The 20,945-nt window shown below is 34.7% G+C and overlaps 1 protein-coding gene across 1 annotated transcript in view; it reads left to right on the top strand.

Moving 5' to 3' along the window:
* Positions 1-20,945, top strand: part of LOC102805738 (putative RNA polymerase II subunit B1 CTD phosphatase RPAP2) — a 68,605-nt gene that overhangs the window by 9,350 nt on the left and 38,310 nt on the right. The window contains exons 3-7 of the mRNA XM_006821399.3: positions 4,406-4,570; positions 5,179-5,267; positions 7,263-8,274; positions 9,171-9,277; positions 9,681-9,830. Of these exons, the coding sequence (XP_006821462.2) occupies positions 4,406-4,570; positions 5,179-5,267; positions 7,263-8,274; positions 9,171-9,277; positions 9,681-9,830 (1,523 nt within the window). The remainder of the gene's footprint in view (positions 1-4,405; positions 4,571-5,178; positions 5,268-7,262; positions 8,275-9,170; positions 9,278-9,680; positions 9,831-20,945) is intronic.

Genomic DNA, 20,945 nt, shown 5'->3' with positions numbered 1-20,945 from the left:
GTCCACTATATAAAAATGGAACACATTTATTGGCTGATAGCTGTCCACTATATAAAAATGGAACACATTTATTGGCCGATAGCTGTCTGCTATATAAAGATGGAATACATTTATTGGCCGATAGCTGTCTGCTATATAAAGATGGAACACATTTATTGGCCGATAGCTGTCTGCTATATCAAGACGGAACACATTTATTGGCCGATAGCTGTCTGCTATATAAAGATGGAGCACATTTATTGGCCGATAGCTGTCTGCTATATGAAAATGGAACACATTTATTGGCCGATAGCTGTCCACTATATAAAGATAGAACACATTTATTGGCCGATAGCTGTCTGCTATATAAAAATGGAACACATTTATTGGCCGATAGCTGTCCACTAAATAAAAATGGAGCACATTTATTGGCCGATAGCTGTTCACTATATAAAAATGGAGCACATTTATTGGCTGATAGCTGTCCACTATATAAAAATGGAGCACATTTATTGGCCGATAGCTGTCCACTATATAATGATGGATCATATTTATTGGCCGATAGCTGTCCACTATATAAAGATGGAGCACATTTATTGGCCGATAGCTGTCCGCTATATAAAGATGGAACACATTTATAGGCTGATAGCTGTCTGCTATATAAAGATGGAACACATTTATTGGCCAATAGCTGTCCACTATATAAAAATGGATCACATTTATTGGCCAATAGCTGTCCACTATATAAAAATGGAGCATATTTATAGGCTGATAGCTGTCTGCTATATAAAGATGGAACACATTTATTGGCCAATAGCTGTCCACTATATAAAGATGGAACACATTTATTGGCCAATAGCTGTGCACTATATAAAAATGGATCCCATTTATTGGCCGATAGCTGTCTGCTATATAAAGATGGAGCACATTTATTGGCTGATAGCTGTCCACTATATAATGATGGAGCACATTTATTGGCCGATAGCTGTCCACTATATAAAGATGGAGCACATTTATTGGCCGATAGCTGTCTGCTATATAAAGATGGAACACATTTATTGGCCAATAGCTGTCCACTATATAAAAATGGATCACATTTATTGGCCGATAGCTGTCTGCTATATAAAGATGGAGCACATTTATTGGCTGATAGCTGTCCACTATATAATGATGGATCACATTTATTGGCCAATAGCTGTCCACTATATAAAAATGGATCACATTTATTGGCCGATAGCTGTCCACTATATAAAAATGAAGCACATTTATTGGCTGATAGCTGTCCACTATATAATGATGGATCACATTTATTGGCCAATAGCTGTCCACTATATAAAAATGGAACACATTTATTGGCTGATAGCTGTCCACTATATAAAAATGGAACACATTTATTTGCCGATAGCTGTCTGCTATATAAAGATGGAATACATTTATTGGCCGATAGCTGTCTGCTATATAAAGATGGAACACATTTATTGGCCGATAGCTGTCTGCTATATAAAGATGGAGCACATTTATTGGCCAATAGCTGTCTGCTATATAAAGATGAGACACATTTTTTGGCCGATAGCTGTCTGCTATATAAAGATGGAACACATTTATTGGCCGATAGCTGTCTGCTATATAAAGATGGAACACATTTATTGGCCGATAGCTGTCTGTTATATAAAGATGGAGCACATTTATTGGCCGATAGCTGTCTGCTATATAAAAATGGAACACATTTATTGGCCGATAGCTGTCTGCTATATAAAGATGGAACACATTTATTGGCCGATAGCTGTCTGCTATATAAAAATGGAGCACAATTATTGGCCAATAGGTGTCTGCTATATAAAGATGGGACACATTTATTGGCCGATAGCTGTCTGCTATATAAAGATGGAGCACATTTATTGGCCGATAGCTGTCTGCTATATAAAGATGGAACACATTTATTGGCCGATAGCTGTCCACTATATAAAAATGGAGCACATTTATTGGCTAATGGCTGTTCACTATATAAAGATGGATCACATTTATTGGTCGATAGCTGTCTGCTATATAAAGATGGAGCACATTTATTGGCCAATAGCTGTCTGCTATATAAAGATGGAGCACATTTATTGGCCGATAGCTGTCCACTATATAAAAATGGAGCACATTTATTGGCTAATGGCTGTTCACTATATAAAGATGGATCACATTTATTGGCCGATAGCTGTCTGCTATATAAAGATGGAGCACATTTATTGGCCAATAGCTGTCCACTATATAAAAATGAAGCACATTCATTGGCCGATAGCTGTCTGCTATATAAAGATGGAGCACATTTATTGGCTGATAGCTGTCCACTATATAATGATGGAGCACATTTATTGGCCAATAACTGTCCACTATATAAAAATGAAGCACATTTATTGGCTGATAGCTGTCCACTATATAATGATGGATCACATTTATTGGCCAATAGCTGTACACTATATAAAAATGGAACACATTTATTGGCCGATAACTGTCTGCTATATAAAGATAGAGCACATTTATTGGCCAATAGCTGTCTGCTATATAAAGATGGAGCACATTTATTGGCCGATAGCTGTCTGCTATATAAAGATGGAGCACATTTATTGGCAAATATCTGTCTGCTATATAAAGATGGAGCACATTTATTGGCCGATAGCTGTCTGCTATATAAAGATGGAGCACATTTATTGGCCGATAGCTGTCCACTATATAAAAAATGGAGCACATTTATTGGCCGATAGCTGTCCACTATATAATGATGGATCGCATTTATTGGCCAATAGCTGTACACTATATAAAAATGGAACACATTTATTGGCCGATAACTGTCTGCTATTTAAAGATGGAGCACATTTATTGGCCGATAGCTGTCTGCTATATAAAGATGGAGCACATTTATTGGCCAATAGCTGTCCACTATATAAAAATGGAGCACATTCATTGGCCGATAGCTGTCTGCTATATAAAGATGGAGCACATTTATTGGCTGATAGCTGTCCACTATATAATGATGGATCACATTTATTGGCCAATAGCTGTCCAATATATTAAAATGAAGCACATTTATTGGCTGATAGCTGTCCACTATATAATGATGGATCACATTTATTGGCCAATAGCTGTACACTATATAAAAATGGAACACATTTATTGGCCGATAACTGTCTGCTATATAAAGATGGAGCACATTTATTGGCAAATAGCTGTCTGCTATATAAAGATGGAGCACATTTATCGGCCGATAGCTGTCTGCTATATAAAGATGGAGCACATTTATTGGCCGATAGCTGTCCACTATATAAAAAATGGAGCACATTTATTGGCCGATAGCTGTCCACTTTATAAAAAATGGAGCACATTTATTGGCCAATAGCTGTCCACTATATAAAAAATGGAGCACATTTATTGGCCGATAGCTGTCCACTATATAAAAAATGGAGCACATTTATTGGCCGATAGCTGTCTGCTATATATAAATGTGCTCCATCTTTATATAGCAGACAGCTATTGGCCAATAAATGTGCTCCATCTTTATATAGCAGACAGCTATTGGCCAATAAATGTGCTCCATCTTTTTATAGCTGTCTGCTATATAAAGATGGAACACATTTATTGGCCGATAGCTGTCTGCTATATAAAGATGGAGCACATTTATTGGCCGATAACTGTCCACTATATAAAAAATGGAGCACATTTATTGGCCAATAGCTGTCCACTATATAAAAAATGGAGCACATTTATTGGCCGATAGCTGTCTGCTATATAAAAATGGAGCACATTTATTGGTCGATAGCTGTCCACTATATAAAAATGGAGCACAATTATTTGCCGATAATGGTCTTTTGTTCACAATGCATGAAAAATACATTGTCTTATACAAAATGTGAATGTGTACAACACTGCGACTATCGTTGCATTTTTTGTATGATTTGTAAAAAACCTCCCACTGAATTCTGACCCCTGACCCCTGTAAGCATCATAAGGGCTTCTCGTATTGAAAGATTCATGAAAAATAATATTCAAGAGAATCTCAAAATTGAATTTAGAAGCAACCTTGAGTAATTACAACAATGAAGAATATGTGTGATTAGACACTCCAGTTCAGGCTAGCATCCATGCTCCAATATTTTAAAATTAATTGCCTACTGTGAAATACTTTATTTTAGTTGGAGATAATTTTCGCTGAAAAGTACTTTTTGAGTGTTTTGTATGGAATTTATTTTCACTGGTTATTCACTGGTTCAATGTTAAATATAGGAAAAAGGATATATTCGCTGGATTTTATTTTCACTGAATGACGATAATTAATTCCAAGCGAAAATAAAGTATTTTACAGTAATCAACTGATTAAAGTATTCATATTCATCACGAGAGTGATATTACAGTGTTTCTTTCTTCGTGTTATTTTTCTCTGCAGGCAAAATTTATCACTCCATCACATTATGCAGACATTACCATTGAACGGTCGGTTGCCAAACAGTGTGGGTATCCAGTATGTGAGAATGGTCTGAGTAACATGCCAAAACAGAAATATCACATCTCAACTCATTCCAATAAAATATATGATATATCGGAGAGGAAGGTCAGTGTGTGAGATTTTTCACGTTATTATTTTTTGCTTTATTGTTTTTTCAATAAGAAAATGGAAGTATCTTTGCTTGGATTCATCGCCTCTACATGTATATACGTACTGTATTTGCTATATTAGAAGCACATCGCCAATACAGGTTCCGCTTTCAACAAAGTCGAGCAAAACTTGTTGTATTATTGATTGTCCATCTTTGACCATCATCAACTTTACACTTATTGTCTTGAGCACTGCTGGCATTATTGCTTTGATAACTTATACCTCATAACTTTGATGCATATTTTTGGGAAAAAAGTTATATTTCTGACTTTTTCTTAAAAAGTCATTAATTTTCATGACATAATCATTAATTCTCTATTTTTATTGAAAAGTGTTGACATTTTTGGTATACTTTCAACACTTTCTCAAAAATGATTTGTCTAACTAACATACAATATTAGCTACAGTATGATGTGAGCGTAACTACCTCAGTTTGCTTTCAAAACTGTCACAGCTTTTATATGTAACATACAAAATTATGCGTTTTACCCTGGCACGCAAAATTTACAAAGAATATATAAAGTACTCCAATATTCTCATTATGTTTTTTATTCATTTCTCAGTGTTTTTGTAGCAATTTTTGCTACAAAGCATCCAAGTACTTTGAGAACCAGGTGCCATCGTCTCCAGTCTGGACCAGAGAAGGTGAAATGTGAGTTTATTGTATTATTTAGGGATGGGATCTATTGCGTATACATCCCGGATACATAAGGGACGAAGTCAAAATATCGATGTCAGATAAAAACTTATTTGCTTTAGTTTGGGGGGGGGGGGGGGGGGTTGACCTCAAAAAGTTTCCATCCTGTATAAAGACCACCTGTCTATAGTGACCACCTCTATATAGTGACCACCTCTATATAAAGACCACCTGTCTATAGTGACCACCCCTATATAAAGACCACCTGACTATAGTGACCACCCCTATATAAAGACCACCTGTCTAGAGTGACCACCTCTATATAAAGACCACCTGTCTATAGTGACCACCTCTATATAAAGACCACCTGACTATAGTGACCACCCCTGTATAAAAACCACCTGTCTATAGTGACCACCCTATATAAAGACCACCTGTCTATAGTGACCACCCCTATATAAAGACCACCTGTCTATAGTGATCACCCTTATATAAAGACCACCTGTCTATAGCGACCACCCCTATATAAAGACCACCTGTCTATAGTGATCACCCTTATATAAAGACCACCTGTCTAGAGTGACCATCTCTATATAAAGACCACCTGACTATAGTGACCACCCCTGTATAAAGACCACCTGTCTATAGTGACCACCCCTATATAAAGACCACCTGTCTATAGTGACCACCTCTATATAAAGACCACCTGTCTATAGTGACCACCTCTATATAAAGACCACCTGTCTATAGTGACCACCCCTATATAAAGACCACCTGACTATAGTGACCACCCCTATATAAAGACCACCTGTCTAGAGTGACCACCCCTATATAAAGACCACCTGACTATAGTGACCACCCCTATATAAAGACCACCTGTCTAGAGTGACCATCTCTATATAAAGACCACCTGTCTATAGCGACCATCTCTATATAAAGACCACCTGACTATAGTGACCACCCCTGTATAAAGACCACCTGTCTATAGTGACCACCCCTATATAAAGACCACCTGTCTATAGTGACCACCTCTATATAAAGACCACCTGTCTATAGTGACCACCCTATATAAAGACCACCTGTCTATAGTGACCACCCCTATATAAAGACCACCTGACTATAGTGACCACCCCTATATAAAGACCACCTGTCTAGAGTGACCACCTATATATAAAGACCACCTGTCTATAGTGACCACCTCTATATTAAGACCACCTGTCTATAGCGACCATCTCTATATAAAGACCACCTGTCTATAGTGACCACCTCTATATAAATACCACCCGTCTATAGTGACCACTATCAGGCAGCTCCAAAGCATAACTTATTCGATTTTGATCAGCACAGATGCATTATTTTTTGGACAAATATTATGTCAAAAGTACGAGATGTGATGATTTTAATGAAGTCCCTTGGGTGCTCACTTTACAAAGGTTTGACTGTATTTGGCACTACAGTGGACGTGATAATAGCAGAGAATGAAACAATATTTGGATCAAAAACTGTGGCTCTCTCACTCACAATGTGATCTTGGAGGTAATTTGCAAATAAGTTGTATTCCTGCTTTGTTGTTCCAAGAAACATCAACTTTATCGACGGTCGGCAAGGCAAGTTGTTTTTATTTTCGTAATGATGTAATTTAAATAAATAAAAAACGTAATTTCGTAGACATGGGCAAGGTGTAAAACGTAATTATCTATTTTATTCATCTGTAATTTGTACAAAGATATTATTTTTTGTAAGCATATAAAGCATTTTCCAAATTAAATGTCGTAATTCATACGCAATTTCCAATTTTGATTCTTAAGCACAAATTATCAAAAATATTATAAAAATGTAAAATGTAATTAGGAATTTGCTTTATCTGTATAGTTTCAAACCCATTTTTTACTGTAAATAAAACTTTCATTTTATTTTACATTTATATTTCCTGTAACTGTGCCAGCTACCCGCTTGCCCCCCCCTTATAAAAAACCACATGTAAATCAAAGGCTGTGTGTTTTATTGCAGTCCTCCAGACATTACGTTACTGTCCAAAGACAAGACGACAAAGAAGGATTTTAAAATTGAGGGCGCTGGTCAAGAAGTAGTACTAATATCCCCAAAAGTAAAAAAAGAGGATATTAATCAAGTTACGGTCAATCCTGATGATGTACCGGAAGTTCCCCTTGATGAACTGGCTGATGACTTATCCCAGCTACTCATCACGGATGAGGAGCATATGTCACAGATCAAAGATAGAGCAGATGAGGAAACAAGATTTGAGAATAAATCAGAGATGAATGAAGTGGGGACTAGTTGTCATGGTAATCAATCAAACGCTGGGGGATTATCTGCCAGTGATAAAGTTCCTTCAGAAGAGACACATGAAGATTTGTGCATGGAGCTGCAAAACAAACAGAGGTCGGTTGTGGAGAAAGAGGATACCGCTGCTGATGAGAGTCAGCAACAGAAAGTTGGAGTAGTGGATAATTTGGAGCAAAGAACAAAAGATAGTGTAACTGTTAAACCAAAGACTAAGAAGAGGAAACCTAAGAAATGTTTGGATGTACCAATAAACAAAAGTCTCCCATTAGAAATTGTTAGAAAGACGCTTTTTGAATGGCGAACTGTGGAGGCAATTCGGTTGGTGTTCGGTGATGAGACTGCAAACAAGTTAGCTGCGACACAACAAGAGCTGGTGCAGACATTGCAGCAGCAAAGTAGTCAACCATCGGCAAATACGGAGATAGTAAACAATTTGTCTGATTCGTCTGTAAATGCAGTAGCACAACAACAAACAGAACAGTTAGCGCAACAGTCAGTCAACATGAGTGAGGAAGATCGGGCCAAAAACAAATCTGTTGCTGGGATGCCAGGGGAAAAAGATTATGGTCAGCTGTTGCAGCAACAGAAGAGTAACAAACTTGTTGCTGGCGAGAAAAAAATATCTAGAGAAGAAGCGATTTTTGAAGCCAAAGTTCAGAAATTTTACAGAGGAACTGTTTTGAGCAAAAAAGAAGATGTAAAGAGAGAAGAGAAGGTATTGTGACATAGAACACAGATGATTTAAATTCTGTGCTCTATCTTAGATACTAATATGAGAACAAATATTAAAGCGGGAGGGTGTCCACCTGCGCACACGTGGGAATTGAGTCCTAAGCGATGATAACAACACACACGAAAAACTCAAAGGCTCATGGGTAGGCGCTTGTTTGTAAACAATGACACGCTATGGCCATCTGACGCATGCGCAGGTGACGACTCCCCCGCTTTAAAGTCTTTGATTTATTTCATTCTGAACATAATTGCTTAGAAATTACAGGGTTATGTAGCAAACAATGGATAAAACTCAGAATATACTTTCACAGATTTCCCTAGCCATGGAAAGTATAATTACCCTGTTATCATGTCTGCCGTGGTCTTATAACAATTCATATATCCAAGTCAGGAGCCCTCACTGTTTTCTGTGGGAGAGGCCTATTCGGTGAACTCAGACTGAGAAAGAGGCTTCTAGGTGAAGCTATGTTTTTGCTTCATGCACAGACATAGGAACCTATTTTTTCATGTACATAACATTTTAAATTTCTTGTTTATTTTCAATTCAACCCATCAGTGTATCCAATTATGTTGTCAGTTTCTTAAAGTAGTTTTCTATGGTAAATTAATGTTTACTCAGAAATTTTGAAAATTAGCTACAAGATTTATCATGGGAAAACTTGTTCAATATACTGACATCATAATTTTACCAATAATTATTCCATTTGATCCCAAATTATCAAAAATTCATTAAAAATACAAAAAACGTTCTACAAAATTTTGTCAGAAAAAAATATGGGATGCCCCAAAGTGTTTACAGTATTTAGAAAAAAAACGTCATTACAAAAATTGTTCATTCTACAAAAAAACATCATTCATTATGGTCTATTTCATCTGCAGGATGTGGTTGAATCGCAAGATACCCGTCAAATCATTCTGCCATTCGTCGACTCTCAGTCACAGCTGTCGATCAGACGAAATATAGTTATGCAGAAACTTAACAGAGCGTAAGTAAAACCAGAAGAAACTTTTGAACCCGGAAATAGTTCTATCTTATGGGCTGATTTTTTTATGCAAATCCATGCATACTAATTGATCATTTGCATAACAACCCCATCTCAATACTAGTATTCTGGCAATGTCTAATAAACCCAAAGTGAGATGATTATGAAATTTTGTGTACAGGTGGCGTGGCTTGCTTAGTTCACAATAAATAGATCAATTAAATTTAACAAAGAACTGCATATGAGATTTAAGTATTTGTCAGTATATGTGTAAAAAATCTGCTCACTTCCGATAACATTGTATTTTATTAATCGCAATGAAAAGTTCATTTTAAGTGAAACTTTCACAACATGCATAAACATGAAGCCATTCACAATTTAACAGTGCTCTGTTTTATATTTAAAGTTACCAAAGTCTTCTTGGACCTTTGCGTCTCTCTATGAAGGATATATCAACCAGTCTGAACACTCTGGTGAAGAGCTTTCATCTGAGCAGCACTAATGTAGTCTTGAGACCCGCTGAATTGACACTGATGGCGGTGGTACTCCTGCTCATGTAAGTTAATTTTTCATTCCTATTGACGTCGGTGAAAAAAAACTTGATATGTAGCATTTAGAGAATAGTGTCCAGTCAAATAGTGATGTCACGCTACCAGTTATGTATGCGTATGGTATGTCCGAACAAGGATGTTTGTTTGAGTAATGGGTTTAACATCTTACATGCACCCCATGTCTCACCCAGTGTACCCTCCAACAAGACTGATTTTGTTGGGATCTTGAGTCAGCTTGTTGACTGCTGGAGAAACATAAGTTAGTATTTTGAGATCGCTATATCAAGGTACAGTGCTCTGTTGCGTCATTCGTCCACCAGGAAATTAGTGTCACAACCAATGCATCAGTAGGACATCATAACGACGTAGATGGCACATTGGTCTTGCCCACTGCTGCCATACATCCAAATCCATGGCCTATCATCACACATGACGGGCAGTGCATCACTCTTTTTTTCACTGAAGTCACTTAAAGCATGTTGATATTACTAGTGTAAAAAACACAAAATACATTCACTCCTGTATTTTACATGTGTGGCTGGTTCTAACGAATTACTGATTATCGTTAAGTCTTCTGGCTTCTCTGTCAACAACCCGGTAACGGTTTTCCATCCAGGTGATTAGCTTTATCATCGTTTATAAATACTTTATTTAACCATTATCTTGTACCTGCTAAACTTGATGCAATAGATTTTCTTGCTTTGGAAGTTATTGCATTTTATATTTACACTATTGTCAATACCAATTTTGTGATGTCATCATCACTGCCCAATCCATAATAGACTCCAGCACGCTTTGTGCATCATATATGTTGCACGGAATTATGGGTTGGCAGGTCATAAATACTGCTTGACAATACGACTACCACTTTTTGTTATACTTGAAAACCACCACCAGATGGCACTGTTTAACTTGTAAAAGAATTTTTTTTCTATAATAGAATGTTTTTGTTGATGCCCTACTCAGATAAAATTTACTTAAAAATATTTTCTTCAGTATAGGGGAATTTTTCTTTTTTTGGTAAAAACATGGTAAAATTGTGTGATTCATAGTAGTACATGTATGTCCAGTTCAAATCAAAAATAAGGATATTATATAATAATTTGAAAGATGATTTTTTTTCTGATATTTAATTTTAATTTAAAAATTTCTTTTTTTGTAAACATTTAAAAGAAAATCTAAGCTTTTATTCTTATCCTACCTATACTGCTGTAAAAATTTGTATAAAAACAAAAGAATGTCAGATGTTGTCTCTAGATGGCAGCATATAACCCAACTGCATTGCTCATTTGTTCCCATTGCACTCTCTCAAAATTTCTGTAGAGGGAGCTGTTCAGAGTCACTGTAAATTTTCACTTCATTCTCGGGCAATGCCAGGTGATCGTAATCCATAAACATAAAATTAACGGTTAATTCACTAGTAGCATATTTTTCTCAAAAATTACCAAGTGTTTTTAAAGCCTACTTTCATTTAAAAATCGTGATTTTAGTAACAATAAGTATTCAAACCTTTTGAAGCCATGAATAAAAAAAAACATGGTCAGGGAAAATAGTTGAATAAAAACACCTGTTGAAAGTTGACATAAAAATATTTGCTGCTCAATAAATTTGCTTTTTCCTATTTACACAGCAAATAATGTCGTCACAATAATGTTTTGTAATTATAGCATATTTCGATTGCAATCAGTTCTAAAAAAAAATCATTTTTACAATACGAGTGATTTTTTTTATATATGAATAATACACAACATTATTGGGTTTTTTTATGCTGCTTTTCAGACGTGATTAAATTTCAGTAATCAACGACACAAAACCGCACATATGTCGAAACACTGCTGTATAACAATCTGTCATTAGTTATTACAAAGTTATTTTCCTGACCTACGTATGGTTTCAACGCAAATCACAACTTAATGGCATGGATCGTCATTATTAATTTTTTTCTAACTCGGCATTTTTAATGAGCTTCATAGATTTTTCAATAGTTTTTTCTTTACTTCACAGAAGAACATATTTCAAGCACAAAACAAAATGAAACAACATACGTTTATATATTTTTCTGTAGTGCAACCAATAATGTATCATTGTCAAACAGTAATTCCGTTTCGAAAAACAAATCTGTAACCCAACACCGTTCATTTCTCTAAATCCATGAGTTTTTTTCTGTCCTTTCCTGTCAACAGTCCAGTAAGGGTTTTCTCGCCCTGTGATTCGCTCTGTCATCAATAACCCTCACATGAATTATCGATGTTCTCATAGAAATCTGACATCGATATTTGCGCAATTTGCGTATGATTTTGATTGCTTATACGGAGCAATCAATAACAATATAATGTAGTCCTATATTGAATACTAAGCAGAGCTTCAAATGTGATTCCTTCATTTCTCAAGAGTCTGGCCGATAATTAATAAAAATAGATTGCTGTACATGCCTGAGCTACAAGCAAGGTCACTGTTTATAGACGTATAAATAACATCAAAAATGTTTTAATATTATGATTGTGTTTTTGCAACTAACAGTTTCATTGGCCAACTACTAATTTGGACTTTCTTTTTTTTTTGAAAAAAAAGAGTGGCTGTTGCAATTGCAACTTTCGTATGCAGTTCCTAGAACATAATTGTTTGTTTTCCTGGAGATCTTTACAGCTTCTCTCAGTCCTGTCTACTGTAGCTAAATTTAGAAATTGCTGAGAACTTAAAGTCCTACAGTGATTCAACTTTGGTGTTGTATTTAACACATGTTGTATTCGTCACATGGGACCCATACTGAACGTAACGCAGCACACCGCTATGTTTTAGTGGCAAGAATCAGAAAAGAAACCCTGAAAAGAAAAAAACTGTAGGAAATGTTCTCCAACATTGAATCGCTTTTGACTGAAATAAAAAGATTTTTAATTTGCTTTTGTCTCTCTGTCTGTTCATCCGTCCGTCTGTCCACTTTGTGTGTGTACAACTGAAAATTATGTTGATTTTGTTGAGAGATTTTAGAAGTAAATGTTTGTCGCTGTCACAAGTATCTCTGAAAAACCCTCTTTTTCTGGCGTGATATTTTAGATTGATTCTAATTTAACACGTTGCTAATTCTGCTGAAAGTCAACTCTTACGTGACTTGACTTTGCTGACAATTTGTTCTAAATTAATTCATGAATCAAGCTTAATTCACTAAAATGATGTGTAGCATTTCCATAGTAACACAGTCATAATATACATGTGCATAGGGGAGGCCTACAAAACTATGAATATTTACAACAGTCTGTTTTTAGAGAGCTACTAAAAATTGGACACATTTACAGGTAGGCCAATAAATACAAAAATAAAAACAAAAAACACTTGCATGTGTTAAGCTTGATCATAATTCGTGGCTTTTTTTTGACAATACACAAGTTACGACCATGGGTAATGTTTATCGTATTCCAACCATATTGCGTTTTAGTAATGAACTACATAGTTCATGATGTCGATGAAGTCCAACTTGAGTACAAAACAATAAAAGCATGTTAGAATGTTGACAAGCGCAGTTCTGAAGACAATGACCCTTTAAACTGTTAGCTTGCATCACACGTACGAATATCATCACTTACAAATTTTTAAATTTACAGTCGTGCAAAAATGTCAACAGTTGTGCAGATCAGATTATTTGTAATACAGTGTATCTCTGGGACTATATAATGTTTGCATCATATTTATCAAAGAAAATATTACCACAGTGGAAAAGACCTTTTAATTTCTTCAGCTCACTGTACATTTTTTAATTACAATATATGCTATATTAGTAGCATGTGTGTTCAAAGTCAAAACAGGTTGTATTGTAATAATCCACTATACTAAGAAGTACTATATTGTAGCTGGAATTAATATTCGCTGAAAAGACTTTTGGTGTTTTGTTTTGTATGGATTTTATTTTCACTGATTTTTGACGAGTTAAATGTAAAATATTGTAAAAAAAGAATATTTGCTTGATTTTATTTTCACTGAATCATTCCTTCAGCGAAAATAGCGAAAATTAATTAATATTTGCTTGATTTTATTTTCACTGAATCTTTCCTTCAGCGAAAATAGCGAAAATTTATTCCAAGTGAAAATAAAGTATTTTACAGTACTATAAATGCGATGTTTGGTTTATGTGCTCTTATATTAGAAATGTTTTATTTATTTTATTAAACACATCAACCCCCCCTCCCCCTCCCGTTCATTCTGCTTACCTGGGAATGCTTTCAACAGTACACGTTAACAATTAAACTCACTACAGATACAATATTATTTCCATGGAAACTAGAATACTTTTTATAGTGCAAATCTATATCGTAAATTTTTGTATTTTAATTTCCACAAAAAAAAATGATTTTGTTTCTTTTTATAAATTAGATATCTGCTTGAGTTTGAGAATATCATCAATCTTTTTTTTTTTGAAGAGTAAAAAAAAAAATACGTGAATGCATCAATAATCTGTGCTTCCCATATCAGGTGCAGAGTTTCACACCAACACATTGAAACATCATACAAGTATTATGCCAAACGTTATTTCCTATAAATATATTGATTTCGGTTTTTCATTCATTTGAGCAGATTTTGTAAACCATACATTGTTTGGATATCATATTTTGTAATTCAAATGGTCGATATTTATTGAAATTATTATTGTGGTTTGTAGAGAGATTTTCCTGGGTGACTGTAACATTTGTGCTATATCGTCACATTTTATATTTATAATACTGTCTGTGTTGTTGGTTTTGAATTTGAAAAAATAAAACGATAATGGCAGTTTTTTTAATTTTTTTGTTCTGCTTGTAGAAAGTGAATATACAGATGTACTGTACAACACTTTGAAATAGCTGCATATCATTTTAGCGAATTTGATTCAATTCATGAATTAACTGAATCTTAATTTATCTAAAGTGCCAATACAGTGAGAATATACTGTAAAATCTGTATTAGAAACCGCGGCTTCTATTAAAATGGTACAATCCAATAGAGGGGGTGCGGCTTCTATTAGAGCATCTACACATATGAGAAATGATGATTTTTTGGCTCCCAATTGTTTAAAAAGAATGGGTGCGACTTCTATTAGGGATGCGGCTTCTAATACAGATTTTACGGTACTCTATTCTAATTAGCGACATCTTAATTTAGCGAAAATTGTGGATTAGCTAAATTAGCTCAAATAACGTGCTAGTTCGTATTTATGAAATGGATAAAAAAAGCTTCTGTTTTTCAAATTACAGATCATTTCATGCCTATGTCCTGTCTTAATCTAGGAGACATTTAATCGTGACAAAAATTTGTAGTCACTGATAACCCCCACCCTTGTATATTTGACATGTTTTCATAATCCTAGCTGTAGGGAGATTGACATGCTTGAAACAGAAAGTCAAATTCTACCCACTCGTTCTGAACATAACACCGATTAAAAAACTCTGATACGTTGGTAATAATAAATGCAAGGATTTGTGGAAACCGCAATTTTTTAATTTTAGGGATGTTTTTGAGGATATAATTTTTAAAAACCTGGCAAAGAGTTCACAGGTTCAAAATTTCATGATTTTTCCTTTTTCGTCAAATTTGTAAGAAAAAATTCTGCATAACATCCCTTTTATATGCAACTCCTAAATTAGCGTGATGAACGCTTCCAAAAATCAAAGATGGCTGCCACAAATACTGCCCCCTAGAGTTCACATGACAGTAGAATCTCAGATCAGTACACCTCCTAGTCCATATAAAGGGATCACTTCTTCTCAAGTACCACTTCTCACAAAAAGTAAAGAGGTTTTTTTTTCTGCTTTATTGACAAAAGTGTTAATAAAACGGCACAAAATCAACATATTGATTGCTTTCCACCAAGTAATTGATCAGTGTACTAATTGATGTGTCAAGTACGTGTAAATGAATCTGATTTCTATTGAACAATATTATAATTTGTTGTCAATATTAATTTTTTTTCGTATGTCCCAAATCATTGACATCTTACTCTGTGAAATGAATCTCATTTCCAAGATTTTGAGAATTTAATTATCACCTCAAAAATAATTCTAAAAATTCTTGGTGTTTTGTCATCAGTTTAATAACAGTTTCCAGACAAAAAATGAGGGAGCGTCTATGCATCTTCTACCACTGGGATCTTTCAAATCAAACGTTCATTTCTCTTCGTGACTAGGCACACAAAATGATACACAAGGTCTTACATAAACTCTTATTTAATCCACTTATATAATAAGATTAATCAAATCAACTCTTTTAACCTTTTCACCACCAGTTCCCTCTTTTCATCGCAAATTCACAAAATAGTCCCGTTTATAGTCTACACTTTCCTTTAGAAGATTGGGGCAAATATAAAAAACTGAAAATTGACTCAAATTTTGTCTGTTGGCTCCAATATTAGGGTTCATTTCCAGAAATATTGAAGAATTTAAGAAAAAAGTACAGACAAATTTGGGCGAGGAAATCTAGTGGTGAAAGACAATATGGGACTGGTAAAGATTTAGCATACATGTAGCTTTATCGTGAGTTTGTTTGACCTGTAACTGCATATGTCCTAGTCAACCAACCACCCATCCACCACGTATTTTCACAGCTTTATTCATGCCTATGTCCTAGACAACCAACCACCCATCCACCACGTATTTTCACAGCTTTATTCATGCCTATGTCCTAGACAACCAACCACCCATCCACCACGTATTTTCACAGCTTTATTCATGCCTATGTCCTAGACAACCAACCACCCATCCACCACGTATTTTCACAGCTTTATTCATGCCTATGTCCTAGACAACCAACCACCCATCCACCACGTATTTTCACAGCTTTATTCATGCCTATGTCCTAGACAACCAACCACCCATCCACCACGTATTTTCACAGCTTTATTCATGCCCGTATCACACATATTAGGACATCTGTACGAAATTAAAAAAATATAGAACGAACGAATTCCAGAAGAAAAAAAATGTCAATTATTTTCAACATTTTAACTACTGCAGCAATAATAATATGAACATTTATTCATTTTACAACATAGCTAAAAACCAACTCGTAATTTTATCAGATTCAACAGGTTTTTTTCAAATATTTTCTTGTCCATATTCTAAGTTTGGAACATTTGCGCATTCACCCAGGGTACAGTAGTCTTTACCACTCCATTGAGTCTATAGCACTCTCACTCAGGGTACAGTAGTCTTTACCACTCCATTGAGTCTATAGCACTCTCACCCAGGGTACAGTAGTCTTTACCACTCCATTGAGTCTATAGCACTCTCACCCAGGGTACAGTAGTCTTTACCACTCCATTGAGTCTATAGCACTCTCACCCAGGTTACAATGGTTTTTACACCCCCCCCCCATTAGGTCTGTGGCATACTGACTTAGCATCACATGCAATTAAAAAGAAATGTTTATATACACAGTATCTATCATCATAGAACACTTATCTATTACATGTGATTCATTTTTTTTTTGACTATTTTTCAAGAAAATTTCAAGAGCTTTTGTAATGAGATAGAGGATACCCGCATCAAGGATAACAATGTGTAGCATGTAGGGAAGTTGTTTTTTTCGGCTGGTCTTGCCGACTGGTTTTCAGTTGTTTATTGCAGCTATCCATAGACCCTCCAGTAGAGGGTCTATGAGCTATCACTTCAATATTTCAGGGGTTATTCATAATTTGGGGTCGAACACAAACGGCCAAGAACACATAAAATGACATGCTTGGATGACCTTAATTGACTTTGTGTACATAAACAGGCAATAGAGTATTCTATTGTGTTCCATCAACCCTTCATGAATCTTCATGACACATTTTCGTTAAATCTGTAATGAACAAATGTTGAATGTTCCAGCGGATATGAAATTAAAATAAAAACGTAATACTTATAAACAAACTAATCATAAAGCACATGAAATTTTTATTTACGGTCGAACTGGTATGTCGATAGTGTAGAGCGATTTGTGTGTACATGTTTTAAGTATACTTCGTTCTAACATTGCACACTAGTTTTGTTTTGGATGTGAAACAGTGAAAAGTATGTGGTACACTTGTGCGGCATCAACTTCTCATCGAATATGGTTCTGTGGATCATTCGTTCATTTTCACTACTAGATATTATCACATATGAATGAATTACCCACTTTTCTATATCTTGCTCAAAAAAGCAGTTTGTGGAATAAACGATTCCAGATAAAGAATGTTCAATTTGATTTCTCCAATATAAACTATAACATGCATGTAAATATTTAAATTATGTAAATATTGAAAATATTGAAAATTGTAATCGATCTTATATACTTAAATGATGATGCCATGACCAGAGATGATAATAAACACGTTTTAGGTATCGTAAATCGTATAATTTTCGTCTCTTTATCAAACATTTGAAGACAATAGTGGCATTGAATTTCTATAACTCACTGTTACAAGAATTCTATTGCTACGAAATTTTTTGTGATTTTGTTGACTTAAGAAATAACCAAAATCTGGCTTTGAGAAACTTATATTAAATGTTTTAAATCTTCGTTTTGAAAATAAGAAACAGAACCAACCCAACTACTAATCTCTGTAGCGTCTAAAAACACTATATTGTCATATAAGCCAGGACTATTAATGTAAACTAACCGTGGTAACCGTGGTAAAATTATGTACAGGTACCGGTAGGTATGACAAAATTGCAACTAAGAATACTCTCCTGTCCCGCTAGGTTTTAAAATATCCCCATCAATAATGAATGTCAATGTTTGGGCTGTACTAAACTTCACATCACATTTTAAATTATGCAAATATATGCAAAGTCACTTGCAAAATACTTCTTTTACTAAAAAAACACTTTTGAGTGAACCTTTCACGAAATATATTCCCATATTTTTTTTCATATTATTTCCAAATGTTTAAGAAAATCTGCAGACAGACAGATTATGGTACTGTAGAATAGTTTATTTTAGCTGGAATTAATTTTCGCTGAAAAGACATTTTGGGTGTTTTGTATGGAATTTATTTTCATTGATTAGACAAGTTGAATGTAAAATATAGGAAAAAAGCTATATTCGCTGGAATTTATTTTCACTGAATTATTCCTTCAGCGAAAATTAATTCCAAGCGAAAATAAAGTATTTTACAGTATTATATGAAAATGTACACAATGATGAACTAAAAAAGAAGTTGTGTGTTATCTGGATGTTAGTTATCCTGCATGTGGGGAGGAGTTGAATCAATGTTGATACACTTCCAATTAACATGAATATATAATTTTAGGCATATATGTATGTACCATATCAACTTTACTTTTTTACCAAAGATTATGATTCTGTATTCTGTCACCCAGTAACTTTGCTACCAGGGAATTTGCCTGTGGAACTCTAAACTTTATTAGTATCTATTATTAGACATTTAAACTTGAATTTATTCTTAATATCGTGGGAAACATTCTTTTCATATACCAGTAATATTTTCAATATATTTTCTAAAAATAGTATTTAATTTCCTAACTGATAGCACACAAAATTGATGAAGTGTGTAAACAACGATTTTTAAATGCAATTAATTAAGCTAAATAAAATAGGAGGTTTGCTAATTATTAAACTTAATCAGTTGTATTTGCTGATTGAAACCAAAATACCATTAATATTAGTAGGCCATCCAAATTATGTTCTATGTTTCTCATGTTGTCTCCTTTGAAATTCATGAATGCTTTAAAACATTTTGTTTTATAAAAAAAACAATAAAAAGATATTAAAACGTTAATTTTAAAAAAAATTGCTCTCTAGGTTGTGTAACAAATTATATATATACATACAAAACATTTTTTTTAAATGTTTTGATGAAATTGCCCAAAATGAACTTCTGACATACAACCCTTATTAAAATTTTCCAGTAATTTGTATTTAACTTTTTCACCACCGGTTCCCTCTTCATCACAAATTTACAAAATAGTCCCCTTTTATAGTCAAAAATAGCAAAATTTTTGGAGTGAAAATTGACACAAATTGTGTCTGTTGGCTTCAAAATTAGGATTCATTTCTCGAAAGAATATAAGAAAAAGTGAAGACAAATTTGGGCGAGAAAGTCTGATAGTAACTTGGCTGTATTTGATCCAAAACAGACAAAATACATGTAGTTTCTTTTTTTTCATTTTTAAAAATAAGTGGCTTGTCTGTACTCCCCTTGATCACTTGTTATTACATATTCATAATTTTAATAATAAGTGTTTTTGAATAAGAAACAAATATTTGTTGTGCAGGACACATGTAACTCTAAACAATTATGGACACTTTGTGGTTGTTCCTATGATGGTGTGCCGTAATTAGCTCCTTGGATCATAAACCTCCTCCTCTTTTGTTGTGTGCGATTAATATTGCATTTCCTCATTAGTGTCGTTTTCATATTTTCAAGCTGCACACATCATTCCCCCGTCACCGCATTTTTAACTGATTAAATTTCCGACTCATTTAGCACTTGAGGAGTTTTTGATTGTTTATTTCGCTACGTGATTAATCGCTGATAATTACATTGGAGTGGGAACTCCCGAAAGAGATAACGTCAGTCTATACTGCCTTCCCATAGGTCAACGTACTCATGGAAGATACTTTTAAAAAAAAAAACGAAATGTTAAACAGATTGGTAAAGAATACCAATAGTGCAGCTGTTAGTTTTTTGAGAGACAATTGTGAAATAAACATTAATTACCTTGACAACTGTTATTTGTTTATCCTTAATACATCCAATTCCACTACTTGTTGCTCATACAATAATAGTGGATCTTTATTAAGTTTTATAGTTGACTGATAAACTGGTAGGCAGCATGTGATTGTCGTCATGATGGCAATATACTACCGATAAATACAATGCACTATACTGGTGTTAACCAGGCCTGGTCATAAAAGCACATGTGGTCCTTAACAAAGGTTCACCGAAAGTTGAATCTGGAGGAATCTCAGCTCATGGATTTAATTATTTTCTCCATTGAGTCTTAGGCACACTTACCCAGGTTACAGTGGCTTTGGCCTCCCCATACAGTCTGTGGCACACTCACCCAGGGTACAGTGGCTCTGGCTTTCCCATAGAGTCTGTGGCTCTGGCCTCCCCATAAAGTCTGTGGCACACTCACCCAGGGTACAATGGCTCTGCCCCCCCCTAG

The sequence above is a fragment of the Saccoglossus kowalevskii genome, chromosome 17, assembly GCF_978046115.1.
Source record: "Saccoglossus kowalevskii chromosome 17, keSacKowa6.1, whole genome shotgun sequence".
In the NCBI taxonomy this organism is placed as follows: domain Eukaryota; kingdom Metazoa; phylum Hemichordata; class Enteropneusta; family Harrimaniidae; genus Saccoglossus; species Saccoglossus kowalevskii.
This window is presented reverse-complemented; position numbering and strand designations above follow the sequence as displayed.